Source organism: Lygodium microphyllum, chromosome 26, assembly GCF_053477565.2.
Source record: "Lygodium microphyllum isolate KBCC chromosome 26, Lygodium_microphyllum_v1.1.10, whole genome shotgun sequence".
NCBI lineage: Eukaryota > Viridiplantae > Streptophyta > Polypodiopsida > Schizaeales > Lygodiaceae > Lygodium > Lygodium microphyllum.
The window spans coordinates 89,527,321-89,545,833 of NC_141160.1; the positions used below are offsets into that span (position 1 = coordinate 89,527,321).

General features: G+C 42.5%; 1 protein-coding gene across 1 annotated transcript in view; it reads right to left on the bottom strand.

Annotated features, from left to right (window-relative positions):
- The window catches only part of LOC148013520 (peroxisome biogenesis protein 12-like), a 78,426-nt gene extending 61,722 nt beyond the window's left edge, over window positions 1–16,704 (bottom strand). Inside the window, exons 1-5 of the mRNA XM_087667556.1 lie at window positions 16,263–16,704; window positions 16,031–16,168; window positions 15,692–15,797; window positions 15,318–15,448; window positions 14,985–15,231 (exon numbers count right to left, since the gene is read on the bottom strand). Coding sequence (XP_087523682.1) covers window positions 14,985–15,231; window positions 15,318–15,448; window positions 15,692–15,797; window positions 16,031–16,141 — 595 coding nt within the window. The 5' untranslated portion in view covers window positions 16,142–16,168; window positions 16,263–16,704. The remainder of the gene's footprint in view (window positions 1–14,984; window positions 15,232–15,317; window positions 15,449–15,691; window positions 15,798–16,030; window positions 16,169–16,262) is intronic.
- Between the last annotated feature and the right edge of the window lie 1,809 nt (window positions 16,705–18,513).

Consider the following 18,513-nt stretch of genomic DNA (forward strand, 5'->3'; position numbering starts at 1 on the left):
CAATGAGCGATTAGGATCATTCTCGCCGAATGTGACCAATAGGAAGCTCCCTAACATTGCACTGCTGCCAGCCATTGCGCCTCTAACCCCCCTCCTACCATGCCATCGCACCTCCCCCTCCTTGGCCGCCATCGTGTCCCCCCCCCGCCCGCCATCACGCTTCCTCCCCTAGCCCGGCCACCATCACGCCTTCCCTCCGTCTTGCTGTGCCCCATCTCCCCCCCTAACGCGTTGCCTCCCCCCCTTCCCGCCAGCTCCTCTTCACGCTTCTTCCCCCCCCCCCCCCCCCCGGCCCTACTAGCCGCCAGGAAACCCCTGCACTGCCCCACACCTATTCTCTCCCCCCCCTCCACGCTGCCCCCGTCTCCCTCGCCCTACGGCCCCGTCCAGCAAGCCCCCCACCTGCGTATTTCCAAGAGAAAGCCGGCCATCCATGGGGTCCAGCACCTCCCCCATTGCCGAAAACAATACCCCCCCTCCTCGCCATCGCCTCTCCCCGCCCCTTGTTGCTTCCTACATTTGCAGCAACACTCCCCCCTCCGGCATCACAGTAGAGTGATTGGTAGGTTCTCAACAGGACCGCGCAATGGAAACCTCTGGTCAAACATCAGTGCATTCTGAGAGTGCCCCCAAATCAAACACCTTGCATGTTGTCCTCTCTGAGGAACAGCTCTTAGCCGTCCGTGCCACAGAGTTGGAGCTAAAAGAAACAGCGATCTTTAGTCAGGTCGTAGGACATTCCCCATCTAGGGCCTAGCTTCAACATTGGCTTCACTCCACACTACATATCAACACAGTGCAGTGTGGAGGCAGTTCTCATGGGTCAAGGGATATTCATGGTACGACTCACCTCAACAGACACAGCCCGTGAGCTACTGGCCAGCCCACCCTATGCTTCCACAAAGGGGGTCATCTGCATGGTTCCCTTCATGGTACGCAAGTCAAGGAGCGGCAAGGTCCATCTACTAGTATCACTGGATGGACCAAACGATGCTTTCTTCCTTCAGTCCTCTCATACAAGAGACTGGACGATGACGCATATAGAAGAGGAGGCGAAGAGCCATGTGGTAGACCACATCTCCTAGTGGATGGGAAAAGAAAAACTGGCACTTTTCTCCCAGCAGTGGCCAGGTTGCATGATGGACATTAACTGGTGGGCTGGTGTCATGAGGACATGTATTTTTGAAACCTCACTTAACATATGGATTAATTTTTAATCACATGATTAAGCAAATGATACACATGTGAGGTGCAACTGGGGTTAAAGTAAATTTACGAGCCCGAGACCCGAAGAAATCAGGGGATGTCAAAGACAAAAGTTGCTATAAATTATGCCGCACAGGTACTTGGTGGTATCTGGTGCCAATTGTTAGCCTAGGTCATCCATTTGGCCATAAGTGTCAATTGGTGACACTAGAGAAGTGGCGTTTAATGGTACCTAATGCCAATCTGATGGTCAAAGATAGCGCAAAGACACTCAGGAATGGAAGTTGCCTAACCAATTTAATTATTGGCCAATCATATTATTTTTCAGGGCACCGAAATAATTATTAGATTGATTTCAGTATTTTAAGGCTGAAATTTAATGTTTAATTATGAAAAATGCTGAAAAAACCATTTGGGAAGGCTACCACTTGTGAAAAATGCCCATGCAAGACTAAAAAACGTCTTTAGAGGCTGGAGAGAGGCATTTCTATAAATTCAGCCTGCAAGAGAGAGGAAGGGGAGACTGCTGGTCTGATTTGCAACCATTGGAGGACCTTCTGAGGTAGCTAGGGGCAAAAGAAGACCAATCAACAGCAAGAGACAGCATCTACAGGCTGTTGAGGCAGACAACAGTAGATGACTGATCTTCATCAGTTCTTTGCATCTACATGCTGTTGTGGCAGGGCAACAGCTACATTTGACTGATTTCAGTCATTCTTCATGATAAAACTCTGAATTTTCTCTCTCTACAACTTTCCCTCTTATCTCCCAGCCATTTCACAACCTTGCTCCGAAGATCTCAGCATTGGGCCCTTGGAGGCTGAGAAATTGCAAATTTCTCTACTGTAAACCCTAATTTACAGCAAAAATTAGGGTTTAGCCAACAACCTTGGGAAGCGTGCCAAAAATTGGAAGCTCCAAGACTTGGATTCAACAAGGCTGAAGGTGAATTTCAGCTGAATTCACGTGGAGGACTAGCCAGCCATTGAATTTGGGGCATTTCCATTGTCTATGAAGTGGGCGAAGGCCAATTGAGTGCCCAAATCAAGGGGCAAAATAGATTGAAGACTTGCTGGTCACTTTGGACAACAAGGGGAGTTAAAATACCGCAAGGGATTGGAAGAATCCCATTGTAAGTCAACTTTTTCTTCAATAAAGCTAAAGAAACACTGAAAGGGGCGCCAATTTTGGGGCCAATCGGGTGTGCATTGTCCAAGATCAGTAGGTAAATTTGTATTTTCAGATTTGCATTTATTGTTTGTTGCTGTAATTAAGTTGTAATCAAGGATTTACCACCCTATCCGAGGAGGAAGGCTGGTTTCAGCTGGGGTAGAGGTCCCACATCTGAGTATTATCTTTCGAGCCCCTCCGCAATGGAGATGGATGTGATCGAGTGGCCCTTGGCACAAGCGGCCCGTTTCTACCAGTGTACAAAGTCACGCCTCTCAGCCTAGCTCATAGATGCGCTGGTGGTACCACCAAGTGCATCCATCACCTCCATGGTCCGCCCAAGGGCTACCATGGGAGAATGGAGCTCACCATCCAAGCCGGCAGCAAAGCGTATCCACATGCCCCATAGCTCTTCTTCTTCATCAGCAGCTTCCACACCAAACAGATGCCTATTCGATCAGTCACAGGTTTGCCTATGAGTTTACATCTTGTATCCTCGAATGTGAATAGCCTCCACTACAGTGGAGCACGTGGTTCCGAAAAGTTGATTGTTCGGCAAGAGCTATAGCCAGCCCTTGCAAGACAAATCGACATCTTACTTTTGCAAGAGCACAAGCTCGCTCTCGCCCAGGCCCAACAGGTAGGGAAGATACTCTTAGGCAGCTCACACACTTACTAAGAGCATGCCATCGATACCCACGGCAGGAGTGGAGGCGTATGCACCTCTATTGGCCTGAGCCTCACCGCCTGTGTATGGGACCACAGGACGATTGTGGCAAGGAGGGTTCTATGGATCAGATTGGATATTGGGGACTCGTGCCTTGGAGTCCTCAATGTCTATGCCCTTACTAAGGTTAGGGCACGCAGCAGGTTCTGGGTGGAGATCGCAACAAGTCTCCCAAAGGTGGACTCTTGGATTGTTGGAGGAGACTTCAACCACCTAGAGACCTTAGAGGACCAGCAAGGCAGAGCCAGAAACTACCAGGGCATGGCTAGGGAGGAGCAAGAGGCATGGAAGGTCTTCCTACTGGCAGTAGAAGCACGTGATCCTTGGAGAGACCCAGCTTTCCTTGGGGATACAGGCGGCTAGGCGGAAGTCTGCTGGAGCAACTGGACAGGTTTTATGTGGGAGAGTGGGGATGCTCTCGCGGAGGCCAAGTAGGGCAGTTGGTTGGCACCACTTTGTTCGATCACTACTCGGTTCTCCTGACACTTGATGCCGCAGCCTCTGCCCTAGACACACGATCCTGTCGAATCCCTGACTCGATCTATGGGAGGGAGGAGGTGAAGAGACACATTGAGCAGATCTGGACTAGGGAGTGGGGCAAGAGGGACCGGATCGCAGAGGAGGTTGCAAAGGTCCTAGCTGAGTCGAACAATATCTGCCAGGAGGCAGCCCTACAGGCCAGGTAGTAGAGCTAGGAGAGGAGAGAACACTCTGACGGGACCTAGCAGCCATGCAGAGATTGCTACAGGAGGCACCAAGGGATCCCATCCTTCGTGTACAGGAGGTGCGAGCCCGAGCTATCCTCATTGGCCTAGAGAACAGGCGCTTGGAGTTCTCATTCCGCACCTCAGCAGCCTTTTGGGCGCGGAAGGGGGACACGATGTGCAAGGAGTTTTTCCAAGTGCATCAGCCCCGCACCTTAGGAGAGCAGATACCTAGCCTTCAGGATTAGTATGGGAGGATTCCCTCTAGCCCAGACGAGGTGATGGAGATTGCCACATACTACTACAGACACCTCTTCTAACAGGAGACAGCCTCAGCCAGAGGACAACGATGTAGACAGTAGGTCTATGATCACATCTCGTCCCTCGTCACAGAGATGGGACGCTCCCTCCTAGACCCCTTCACAGAGAAGGAACTAGAGGAGGCTTTCCATACACAGGACTGGCAAAAATGCCCGGGAGAGGATGGCCTTTCTAAGGCTTTCTTCACTATCTACTAGAAGGTGGTGAAGGACCCCTTATTGCTAGCCTTCCAAGAGATCTTCAGTTCAGGATGGCCCGAATACTAGTTTGTATGGAGTCATGTCAGAGGTGACTTTGAAGAAAGTTTGCAAAGCCCATAATATTGCATGAGACTATGCCAATATTTTCTATTTTGATCTACCAACTTGATTAAAATTTTACATAAGACCTTGTTGATGGACTCAACTAAGCCATTAGCTTGTGGGTATATTAGTGGGAGTTTGAGGTCACTTTTTGACTTTTTAGCATGTAGAGAGAGTGAGCTCCACTGATGACGAAAGGCTTCCATAACAAAACTTTTTTTTTCAAAAAATCATTTTCTATTCTCAAAAAATAAATTTGGCATTTTGATATTATTAGTTTTATTGAAAGAAGTAGAGTAATTATCACTTTCCAGCAGTAAAGTGGGGTATTGGCATTTTCAAATAGTAATGTTTTGTTGTCACATTTCAGTCTGGAGTAGAGTAATTATCACTTTCCAGCAGTAAAGTGGGGTACTGGCATTTTCAAATAGTAATGTTTTGTTGTCACATTTCAGTCGTTTCTCTTGTCAAGGGGAAAAAAGGTGGCGGAAGCCTCTCCACGTTTGAAATCAAATTGAAGACTTGCTGGTCATTTTGAACAGCAAGGAGAGTTGGAATACCGAAAGGGATTGGGAGAATCCCATTGTACATCAACTTCTTCTTCAATTAAGTTAAATAAATACCGAAAGGAGCGACCATTTTGGGGCCAACAAGGTGTCCAATGTCCAAGATTATATGGTAAAGTGTAATTTTCAGTTTTGTGAATTTGCTAATTGCTGTAAATAGTGCTTAATTAGGTTATTTACCACCCTATCCGAGGAGGAAGGCCGGTTTCATGGTTCTCGGCAATGGAACCATGAAACTAGCCTTCCTCCTCGAATAGGGTGGTAAAGAACCTAATTTAGCACTAATTACAGCAAGCATAAAATTCACATAAACTGAAAATGCACACATTACCTCAACAATCTTGGATAATACACACCCGGTTGGCCCCAAAATTCGTACCCCTTTCTATATTTCTTTCACTTTAATGGCTAATGGACAATGTAAAAGTAGAGATTCCACAATTTCCTTCACTGATCCAAAAGCCCCTTGCTGTACATCCAATCAACAAGCAATTTGGGCCAATTGCCCCTTGATTTTCACCCAAGACTTGCACAACTAGAACCACCAACTGGACAAATACTGCCCCATTTACAATGAATGGGCTAGCATTTGAATTCCCTCACAATCGCACAAATTTTAGATGTTGGATTCAATGTACAATGCCTTCTCCTATTGGCACGGGTTCCCAGGTTGTCAAACCCTAATTTCTACAAAAATTTAGAGTTTATAGCAACAGAAATCCTCCGTTGCAAAATTCTTCTATTTCCACCAAATTTGGTTGAGATTTGCTGAGAATGGCTGAGAAATTCTGAGACCTTTCAAGAAATTATTGGAGAAGGTGAGAGAAAGCCAAGATGAGAGAGAAATCTGATTTTCTTCACGAGAAACCCCTAAAATCTGCTTGTTGCCTGCTCCAACCTGCATTTAATGCAGCCACCTACTGCCAAGCACCTCCAAAATGCTGTTATCTGATCAGCAATGCTATTGCTAGCCCCCTGAAAGGTGTCTCCCTACTGTCCTTTGCTTGCTAAGGCCTCCAGATGGCTGCCTTCTGCAGTAAATTGTTGTTCTCTGATCAAAAAATGGACCAAGAGCTCCCTCTCTCTCTCCCCCCCCCCAAGCGGTAGACTTATTGAATGGCTGAGACACAACCCCCAAAAACGTTTTCTCACTTTGCACAGGCATTTTTGCCAAGTCACAACCTTCAAAACCGATTTTTCAGCATTATCCAACCATTTAATTAATTTTCAAGATTAAATAATCCTAAAAATTACTTTCAACCCTTCTAACCCTACCAAAAATTAAATGTGCCCATCCATTATAAAATTGGCTAGGCCATTTTTCAACCCGGAGTGGTCCCCAACCTCTGTGGAACCTTAGACTGGTATTAATTAATTAATTAATGCTAGTCCCTAGTGTCACCATTGACACTTATTGGCCAAACAATTGTCCTAGGGTCAAAACTAACCCCCAAAGCCCAACTAACATAACTTATCACAACTTTTGTCTTTCACACCCACTACATCCTCGGGGTCCTTGGCCTCTTACCATGAAATTACTATCATGTGCATTACATGTGTACTAAATAACCTTGCACATTTGATAAATAGCTTAATCAAATGTTATCAGCAAGATTAAAGCATCCTAAAATTTTGCATCCCCGTGACACGCCTGGTGGAGGTGAAGGTCGCCAACTATGGTGAAGATCCTAGATGCAACAAACGCAAATCAGTAATCTCTCCAGATTGGCAACGCAAAGTACAAGGGCTGTAAATCTTACGCCTGGATGATGGGGATAGACGCCAACTGAAGGAAGAAGAGGTCAAACGCAAGAAGTCCACCCTCAGAATGTTATCGCCATGATGAAGGAATTCGCCAATTGGAGACAAGCACAAATCACAAGGGAAAGGGCTCAAGGAAGCTGTTGCCTGTATGCGGGAAGCCAACTGAAAAAGAAGCCAATACTACCATAAATACAACCCAAGAAAGCAGGAGACTAGCACCTAGCAACAGGGATGGAGACGGTGTTAGAGCTGGACATTCCCTCGACAAGTAAGAGCGGCAAGTACAACAGGCGACACGTGGCAGTAAGTTGGCCACACTTGGGAGGTGACGTGGCAAGTCGAACAATTAGTCCAGTCGACTGCATTTAATACAACCGACCTATTATTTTTAGCATTTTTTTTCTAGCCTATTTATTGGCCTCGGTCTTCACAACCTTAGTAAGTTGTGCTTCTAGTTTTCAAGCTACACACTGTGGGGACTGCCCTCGGGGTTCACGAAGAGTGAGATCATCGCAATGGAGACATACACAAACATTCTCTCTACACCCATGTATATTGTTGCACCTTTATACAACATTCTTCACTGCAAATTTTTTGTGTTTCATTGTCCCTTTCTCTCTCTCTCTTCACTCTTTGTCATGATTATTCACTTCCGTATTGCTTCACTCTAGCATGGTATCAAAGCGCAAGGACTGACCTAGACCTAGGGTGGACCTACCTAAAGAGGAGATTTCAGCGCAAGATAAGGCTGTGTTTTCAGCATTCAAGGGTGAGCAAGAGGACTATGTATCACAACAAGGCCGAGGCGAGCATAAGTGAAACCAACCTTCCTTCCGCGGATGGGTGGTAATTCCCTAATTACAACTTATTTACAGCAATAACATCTATTACAAAACTCAGAAATGTAAATTAACTTACAATCCTGGACAATGGACGTCCTGTTGGCCCCAAAACTACCGCCCCTTTCAGAATTTATTTAACTTAATTCAAAAAGAAGTTGATATACAATGGGATTCTCCCAATCCCTTTCAATATTCCAACTCCCCTTGCTGCCCAAAATCACCAACAAGTCTTCAATCTGATTTGCCCCTTGATTCGGGCAATCAATTGGCCTTCACCCGCTTTGATGGAGATGAAAAATGCCCCAAATTCATTGATTTGCTGGTCCCTCCACTTGAATTCGACTTAAAACAGCTTCAGCCTTGTTGAATCCAAGTCTTGGAGCTTCCAATTTCTAGCACACTTCTCGAGGCTGTTGCTAAACAGTAAAGAAATCTAAAATTTTTCAGTCTTTGGTGATCTCAATGCTGTAATCTTCGGAGCAAGGCTGCAAAAAGGCTAGGAGATGAGAGAGAATGCTGAGAGGAGATAAAATTCAGACTTTCTCCACGAAGAACTGAAGAAAATCTGCCATTTACTGCTGTTGCCCTATCTCAACAGCTTGTAGATGTATAGAACTGAAGAAAATCAGTCATTTACTGCTGTTGCCTTGTCTCAACAGCCTGTAAATGCAGTCACCTGCCACTAATCGGTCTTCTCCTACCCATGGTTACCTTAGAAGGTTCTCCAATGGCTACAAATCAGACCAACAGCATCTCCTTGCTCTCTCTTGCAGGTTGAATACACTAAAAATACTTCTCTCTAGCCTCTAAAGACGTTTTTCAATCTTGCATGGGCATTTTTCACAAGTGACAGTCTTTCCAAATGGTTTTTCCAACATTATCCATAATTAAATATTAATTTTCAGTCTTAAATACTAAAAATTAATCTAATAATTATTTCAGTGCCCTAAAAAATAATCTAATTGGCCAATAATTAAATTGGCTAGGCAACTTCTATTCTCGAGTATTTCTACGCCATCTTTGACCATCAAATTGGCATTGGGTACCATTAAACGTCACTTCTCTAGTGTCACCCAACTCACACTTATGGCCAAATGAATGATCTAGGCCAACAACTAGCACCAGATACCACCAAGTACCTATGCAGCATAACTTATAGCAACTTTTGCCTTTGACATCCAGTGATTTCCTCGACTCCCGAGCTCGTAAATTTACTCTAATCCCAATTACACCTCACATGTGCAACATTTACTTAACCATGTGATTAAAAATCCACATGTTAAGTGAGGTTTCAAAAATACATGTTCTCATAACAATGGATGTACAAGAAAGGAAAAGATTTGCTGAAGCTAGTGCTGGTTTTTGCTGTTAGAAAAGGAAGAAGGCTGCGTTTTGGGCCTTCCAAGTGCAGATTTTACCTTTTCATCGCCTTTGGCGGGTGGAGCGAGATGAGCGGAAAAGAGCCTTAGTAGACTGCATTCTCACAGTCAAAGGGAGCTGCTTTGTGTGTTTTGTGCAGACATTGTAGGTGAAGATGTCTTCCGAGTTCAAGACAGAGTTTCAAGCGATCATGGACCAGAAGGTGCCCTTGTTGTTGGCTCTTCCATCAAATCAAAAGCATGAGTGTCAACAAGTCATCTTCTATGCAAGAGCATATTAACAAGCTAAGGCAGCTTCAAGGAAGGTGATCGCTTCTTAAGACATGGCGATAAATCTTCTTTCATACTTACCGCCCTGTCTCAGTGGTTTTTATTCCGCTTTGATTGCTTCAAGGTGGTCTGAGACTCTTCGATGGGAAGAGTTGGCTCTTATGGTCTTCAACCAAGAGGAGCAGTTGAAAGGGACCAATGCTTCTAAATATGAGACTTTGGTTGGTCAGTCCTCTTTGAAGAAGGGAAAGCCAGTTGTTGGGCCAATTGGGTGTCCATTGTCCAAAGATTAGTAAGTAAATTTGTATTTTCAGTTTTGCAATAAATGCTTGGTGCTGTGATTAAGATATAATCAAGAAATTACCACCCATCCATTGAACAAAGGCTAGTTTCATGAGCACTTTGTGCTTAGAGATGGATTTTTAATGATGCATGCAAGATTGTGTATAACAAACCAATTGAGGCCTAAGTCATGCTCCTCCATATACACGATAGAGGTATTGATGCCACAGTCAAAGCAATGGAGCATTTCTTTTAATGGCCAACTTTGAGACATGATGTAGAGCAATTTGTCAAGACATGCATCATATGTCAAAAGATAAAGCATGATAGGTAAACAATGCCACGCTTGTTGCGGCCCTTGCTAAACAAATCTTGGTAGAGCATTGCTATGGATTTCATTTTTGAGCTTCCTAGAATACCTACAAAGAATGATGGTATATGGAATATCATTTACAAGTTTAGTAAACAGGCCCATTTCATTCAGTGTGAGAAAGAAGATAAAGGCTGATCATATGGCACATTTGCTCTTGCCGCATATCTTTTAGTATCATGGTATACTAGAGTTGATCGTTGTTGATTGAGATCCTCAAATAACCAGTTTATTTTGGAAGGGGTTGCTTGAGAATATGGGTACCACACTAAAATTCTCATTATCCTTCCATTCGCAAACAAATGGTCAATCCGAAGAGGCTAATTCTACAGTGTTGGATCTTTTGAGGTGCTATGTTTCAGATCATAAGACATAGTGAGAGCAATATTTGCCATTGGTTAAGTTCGCATACAACAATGCAATGCATAGTTTCACTAGAACAACTCCATTTGAGGTGGTTGAGGGTAGCAAGAAGATACCCCCTATCTTGCACACTAAAAATAAGATCTTTGAGGTTGATCACTATGTGGAAAACTTGAATACAACCTATGCATAGATAAAGCATGCACTTCAAAGATCGCAAGAAAAGCAAAAGAAGGCAGCTAATTGCCATAGACGTGCTTTGCAATTTGCAGAGGGCGATTATGTATTGCTGCATTTTGAAAGGCAAGGCTGAAAAAGATGAAAGGAAGGGAGAGATTGTATCCAAAGTTAAGTATGAAATACTATGGACCCTTCCAAGTGTTGGAGAAGATTAGTGATGTAACCTATCGACTGAAATTACCTCCACATTGGTGGATACACAATGCCTTTCGTGTCAGTTTGTTGAGACCTTTTTGTGGTGATATGCCAAAGCATGTATCTACTGAAATTCAGCCTAAGGTTGAGAAGCTAGATGAGATCTTGATGTCGGAGCTGATTTTGGCACATAAGGAAAGAAAGGTCAGAGGTAAAGTTTCCAAGAGATATTTGGTAAAGTTTCAAAACTAGTCAAACATCAAGATCCATCTCCAATGGACATCACTCTCCGACTACTCCACAGCTTTGCCTTTGAGCATCTTGTACACTCAATTCATTTACAACATTCATTCATTTACTTCAAAGTTCACTTTTTTTTTCTATTTGTATTTTGTGTTTTTGTGTTTATTGCGTTCTTGTCTAAGTTCTTGGGTTTTAGTCATGTTCATACATTTTGTGGTTTCTCAATGCAAACCCTAATGTCACTTCACATGATATCAAAGTCAATACTCTTCTAAAGAGTATCCTACGGTTATTGTGAAGGCTTGGTTTGTGCAAGATACACAAGCGACACATAACCAATTCACAATGACTCGAACTCCTTTCTCTAGGGATCCCACTATGTCTTTTCAAGCTTCTCCATCACTAGAGGCTTTGAGAAGACATTATGGCCTCAACCAAGAGGATAATCATCATCTCTTTCTTCTTCTTGGCTAGATATAGGGCTCATGACAAAAGAGAATTTCAATGAATTATTGCACATTAAATATTCCCACTACACTCTTGGAAGCCTTACACATCAATCAAGATCAGTTTTTGGTAAGGTTGGCCACCTGTCCACTCAAGGAGCACATACAGCATTTGGACAACTAGCGCCCCATCTTCTTCAACATAGCCAAGCCCAATGTCAAGTTCATATAACCCTTTTGAGTTGTACGAAACAAAACCCTTCTCCAGTTCTTCTTCTAGAGTGCAAGATCCGAATCATGAAAGGTTTAATTATGGTAACTTCAATAGAGACTCTAGATGTAGACATACGCTTGCAAGTATACCTAGCATTGTATTCTCTATTTCTTATGGAGTTGGCATTTCTAGGTCACAATTCCCCTCCTATCCCTCCTCCGCCAATTCTCTTATCTTTACTTTCAATAACTTAGGGTTGAATTCCACCATCGTATCAAGCACACTAGGATTAGGATCATCTATTCCCATTCCTAGCAGTTTTTCTTTTTCAGCACCACACGTTAGCTATCCACAGGTGAATGCAACTCTGCACCCAAGTTCATCGTTAGTAAAACTACCACCCATTAACACTATGCCTTACACCCACCTGCACATGGACACCTCTATCTATTTAGGGACATCTATATTGGCTATCCCCCTCACTCTCCTTTGACATGCACCACCCATTTTGTCAACCTCTAAAACACAAGCATATTTGTTCTCTACTTATGGGGTGCCATCACGAACTCCCATGCAGGGATTTCCATCCTCTGCCTACAATGTCCCTATCACCAAACCCCCCTTCTTAGGCTACTCGTGCGGCTACCATGCCAATACCCAATCAATCCATACCCACTTATGGATCCATTCTACATACATCATGCATGAATGGTGGGCACTCTGGAGTTTATTACCACATATACTCCACCAACCCACCCTATTCACACTATTCCTCCTTCAACACTACCACTTTTGTTGCTACAACCAAGAATGCATTTATGAACAAGACTTGTTTCAACAGGTCAAATTACACCACTTGGTCTAACCTAATGCAACAAGTGTTTGAGTCTCTTGGATCTTTTGGACCTAGTAGTTGGGGCCTAAGCCAAACCCTTGACTGACACACCCTAATCATATCCATCAATGGAGAGCTCACAATGCCACAACAGATGTCAAGTTAATATAGAGGCTACTTCTTGTATTCCACTCTCACTTACAGCACTTTTCTCTAACATCTAATCATTGGAGTCATCTCCTTGATTGTTATGCAACGAGAGATTGAAACCGACGTATCAATCTCAATTATGAGATGCAAGAGTTCCTATTAAGGAAGGGGATGATCTGAAAGTCAAGTTGATTGAATATGGATAGTTACTCGGTCGAGTTCACCACTACTAGCTCATCGAACTAAGATGATGATCAAGTTACATTCTTCTTACACAAATTGCCCTCTAAATACTTCCACTTTATGCAACACATCATTTCGTCACCTTGATTGCGACCTTCTATGAGTTTGAATGCCAATTCTTGCATTGCACAAGGCTGCATGACCAAGTCAACAAGAAGTCCTCTTTTCCATTTTCATATTCAAATGGGGCTCAAGCAACCACTTCTATATAGAGAAACGTCCAAGGTGGCAAGAACTCTCAAATTGGACAAGTAACTCAAATCAAGGGTGACACCCCTTCCTTAGACAGCCCAAAGAAAACAAAGAAACTAAACCCAACTAATAATAAATTCCTAAAAAGAATTGGTTTTACACACGCTGCCAATGTTCAAGCCATGTAGATGAGGAGCGTTGTACTAAGGTCCATTTTCTTCCAGCTAAGAAAACACCACAAGCCGCAATTGCATCCATGGGTGATACTACCCCCCAGACAATCACCAACACTAGCCCAATTGCTACTTACACACATGCCACTAGACGTGGCACATAGACCACCTTATCCCCTCCATCATACAGTACAAACTCCTGCAGCTCAGAATTGAGATTGATATGCGAGGTTCAATCTCTCACAACATAATAATACAATACCATCTAATATGTCTGAACCATGGACTTAGTACTGTACCGAACATATACAAAAATGGTCGAATAAAATCTATTGTTTCTTACGGTCATTAAAAATACATAGAAATTTAAGGGTTAAGCTAGTAAATATTACTTGTTTTATCATGAGTGGCTATCCATGAGATAGAGTGTCACGAGGCATTATCCATCCAATACCAAACTACAAATGTCTTTGCTTCACTTTTCAACGAGTCATGAACATGATGAGAGGCTGAGATATAATATAAATCCAAATCCAAGACGTAAAGAGGTTTAGGCATTCTGATAAGGGTAAAGAATATAGAGAATAGAGCTATACTTAGGGAATGAGACAAAAGAGGAAGACAAGGATGTAGAGGTATTGAAAAGTGGATGGAGGTGATCGGAGAGAGAAGAGTAGAGGAGCTTATAAGAGAAGGCAAAAGAAGAGGTGGTAAATGAGATACTGGTAGAGGTCTGTGAGGATAAAAAGAAAAAGGGTAAAGCCAAAAACTAGATTTTTTAAAACACCAACTACAGTCAACAAAAAAAAGAGAGAAAAACTGGACAGATGGTATATGTCCAACCAAACTGGACGAAGTGTACTATATGGATCCATCCACGAATGAAATGCAACCCTGCTACTAACCTCACTCTAGTAGCACTTTTTGCTTCCATTCCAAGGTTTTCTCTTGCACCCCCACCTTAAATCCCTTCCCCACCGGCATATACATTCGTAGCCACACCCTTAGCCTAACATCTTTTTAGGTTTCTTAGGGTCCTCCAAGATAGTCTAGTTTCTTCCTTAGGCTAATGTGTCGAGCCCATGGGTTACTTTGTCCTTAGGCTACTTAAGCTATGGGATTTCCTTCATTTGTCATCTACTACATTTACATATTCCCACATTCATTACTCTAAAACTCTTTTCTTTTAGTTTTACTTTTGTTTCGAAGCATCTCATTATAAAGCTCTATTTTTTTTTTACAGATTCTAATCTCTTTTGCACTATTTTGTATTTCAATCTAAGACCAACATGTAGGTTTGCCCCTGTCCTTTCTAGGCTGGAGACTCAAAAGCTCACCATTCCTTTGTGGATTCATCTTCCTTGGAGAATTGCTCTTCTACCAACATGAAGGTTTCCCCTCCCAAGGTAGATCTTGTGACATCTCTTGATGCTATCACGGTGTCTACTTGTCCCTACCGTCTCTAGTTGGGATTCATCTTCATCCTTCCTCATGGTTCTCAACACCGCAAGAAGCCTAACCTCAAGTTCCTCTTCCTGCTTCAACATCGACATCCATGGTTGAGAGGGGGTTTCTATCCTTCACTTGGTACCTACAAGTTTTGGTACTTGTCTTCAACATAGGCCTCCCTTCCCTGTATGCAATTTCATTTTTGTACTTTGGGTAATACTTTCTTTTGCCAAAAAAGCCCCCAAGACAGAGAACCAAATGGCCAATTATTCATATGGGCATGATACAGAAACTAACACAAACTTTCACCGGAAGATGATTGGATGTGAGGCAAACCATTTTAAAATGATTGTGTTACGCCCATCTACAACCAAAAAACTGAACCATGAAAGGCATACCTTCATGAGTTGCATGAATCCATGGATAGAGTCGAATAAGAGCAGATTTCATCTTTTGTATCAAAACCTGATGCCAAGAACTATCTTGTTCAGAAGCAATGGCCTCAGTTGTTTGTAATTCCCTGCTGAACAAATCATCGTCCATCTGGTCTATATCTCCCCTTCCCCATAATGCTGCCCGAAGCATACTTCCTCTTTGAGCATCATACAAACCCTGAATCTTGGATTTGAGATAAGGAAGGCCAACCTATAGCACAGCAACCTCACATGTAAGTTTGTGCAAAATTGTTCAAACCAGCTGTTCCAATAAAAGTAGTGTACACAAAGAACTACCAAAAACAAAAGTGAAAGCATTCGTTGTCGCCTTGTTAGAGAAGCCCTGTCCACAGCCTTATCATTAACTGGTATCTTTATGCCAACTGGCCTTCTTCGTAAGCCATACAGCGACTCAGCAAATGATGCATCTGTAACAAATGGAATCAGTAATGAGTATGACACCATGTTGCGGCGGCAACCACATGAACCTAATAAAGGAAAAATGTGATGTGTGCAGTGACAACATTGTGATTCAAAGGTATGTGCACAACAACACAACAAAACTTGCCAATGATAATATAGAATGCACAAAAGTATGAAACACACACCAACAAGCATTTCAGTAGAGCATGGGAAAACACAACACCATAAATTCAGATATATGGTCATACCGTTCGTGCGTAGGCTATGGGCTTCAAGCACAAACATGAGAAGTCCAAAGGTTTCATCACTGTAATCCAGTACTTTGTGAAGAAAAGGTCTCCTTTGGGCAAAAATCTGCAGAACATCGCATCATTAAGCACTTTTCTTAACTAAAAAATGTATGCAAACTAATTGACCAAAGTGCTATTTTGGTTCATGATATTACACAACAGCAAGCGATGACAAAGGGTAACCTCAGCAATGCGGGTACAAGCTCTCAAAATGAAAAGACGTCACAACTGAATGGTGCAAATACATCTACTATTGGAAAGTCTTTTAGTCATAAACCGTGCAAGTGTTAAACTCACCCCCAAAGCGTAAAGCAGAGCTGTTCTTAAGCTGACAGGCAGTTGCTGGGCTGCTGCCATTTCAAAGAAGGTAGGCCTGCTACCTTCTATTCCTCCTACCTGCATCAACATGGTGGACCTCGATCGATTTCTGCCGTCCTGTCAAGAGCAGAATCATATTACAATTGAGGATTCTGTGCCTGTGCTTTTCTCATGGAACGTAATGGACACACAACTATGCATGATAACTCACAAATGTGCAGGCTTCAGCATGTAGAACACGATAATCTTTGAATACGTTCAAAATCTGATAAAGCTTAAAGCTGAGGCTGTTCGATGGGTCATTGCGGCCTGTTTGTCTCTACACCTTGTAGACGTGCCCGCGCGCGCGCGCGCACACACACACTCGCTCTCTCATCGTTCCCATGCAGAGACACGGAATAGGGAAGAAGGCGGAATTCACACGCCGTGTATGTCACTTCATGCCGGAGTAAAAGCTACTCAAAGAAGGAAGTTATGTGCCCCTGTTTCTGGTGTGTGCTCGTACGCTCGGTTGCGTCTGTAGGCTGTCGCCAATCAAGGTCCGAGCTGCGGGATCTCGACTTGTGGTACGTCGATCAAAAAAACACGAAAACAGTAAATTTAGAAGAAAAGTTATTCTTGTTAAAATGCCTAGGCATATATAAACACACACTAGCGTTCCAAGACCCTCCCTTCGGTCTATCATACCCTCGTGCTAGGTAGCCACACCGGCCAAAGGCCCACTACCACACGAAGCTCACGAGGCTTTGCAATTTTATCAAGCAAAGGAACTCAACAAATTTACTTTTTAAAGGCACATTGAGTGCACAAAGACAAACTTTAAACTTTAATATTTCTAAAGAAAAGCAAGGCACAAGTTTGCAAACTGAGAAATAGTATCTTATCTTACTACTATATTCTTTTGGTTGAAGGTTCGGAAAGTCCCAAACCTCCCGTGGGAGGGCTTCCTGAATCTACAACATTTTTCAAACCTCCCCTTTTTAATTAAAACCCTCTCCTCTCCTCTTTCTCTCACTTGTAATCTCTCATTTTCTCTTCCCCCTCCCCTTTTTAATTAAAAGCCCCTCGTCGCCCCTCTCTCTCTCTCTCTAAAACCCCCTCCCTCTCTCACGTATAATCTCTCTCTTTCTTTTCTCCCTCTCTTTTTTAACCCCCTCGCCCCTATCTCTCTCATATGAAGGGCTTACTCTCTCTCTCTCTCTCTCTCTCTCTCTCTCTCTCTCTCTCTCTCTCTCTCTCTCTCACATTAAAACCCCCTCCCCTCTCTCACGTATAATCTCTCTCTTTCTTTTCCCCCTCTCTTTTTTAATTAAATTATTTTCCCCTCGCCCCCTATCTCTTTCATATGAAGGGCTCTCTCTCTCTCTCTCTCTCTCTCTCTCTCTCTCTCTCTCTCTCTCTCTCTCTCTCTCTCGTTAAACTTTTTAATTTAAATTTTTTTAAAATATTTTTAAAAGATTTTTTTTAATTTAAATGAGAGAGAAGAAGAATAAGAAAGAGAAAATAAGAAGAAGAGGGGGAGAAGAGGAAAGAGAATAGTCTTTTTTTAAATTAAACATTTTTCTTCCTCCCTCTCTTCTCTCTCTCTCTCTCTCTCTCTCTCTCTCTCTCTGAGATTAAAATTTTTAATTTAAATTTTTATTTTAAAAGAACTTTTTTGGACATAGTTTTCACATACTTTGAGAGGGAGATAAAAGAAGAAGAATGACAAGGAGAATGATTTTTTTTAAAGAAGAAAGAGAAAAAGACAAAGAGAGGGAGAGAAAGAGAAAAGAGAAGTCTTTTTTTAATTAACCCTTTTTTTATATAGTTTTTGACTTAAAGAGAGAGATAGAAAGAAAATATACAATTTGAAAGAGAGAAAAAAAAACTTGGAAGAGAAAGAGAGAGGAAAAGAAAAATAAGGAGAGAGAGAGAGATATATATATATATATATATATATATATATATATATATATATATATATATATATAGAGAGAGAGAGAGAGAGAGAGAAAATATACAATTTGAAATAGAGAAAAAAACTTGGAAGAGAAAGAGAGAGGAAAAGAAAAAAAAGAAGAGAGAGAGAGAGAAAGAAAGAGAAACCGAGAGAAAGATACAAAGAGAGCAAAACAAAAAGAAGGGGAGAGAGAGAGAGGAAACAGAGAGAAAGGAAATAACAAATTTGAGAGAGAGAGAGAGAGAAAGAAAGAAGAAAAAGAGGGGGGAGAAGAAAAGGGGGAGAGAGACAAAGAGAAGAAAAGCGAGGAGAGAGAGAAAAGAGAAAGAAGAGTCTAAGAAAAAGAGGGGGGAGAAGAAAAGGGGGAGAGAAACAAAGAGAAGAAAAGCGAGGAGAGAGAGAAAAGAGGAAGAAGAGAGACTCTCTCTCTCTCTCTCTCTCTCTCTCTCTCTCTCTCTCTCTCTCTCTCTCTCTTATTAAACTTTTTAATTTAAACTTTTATTTTAATTAAACATTTTTG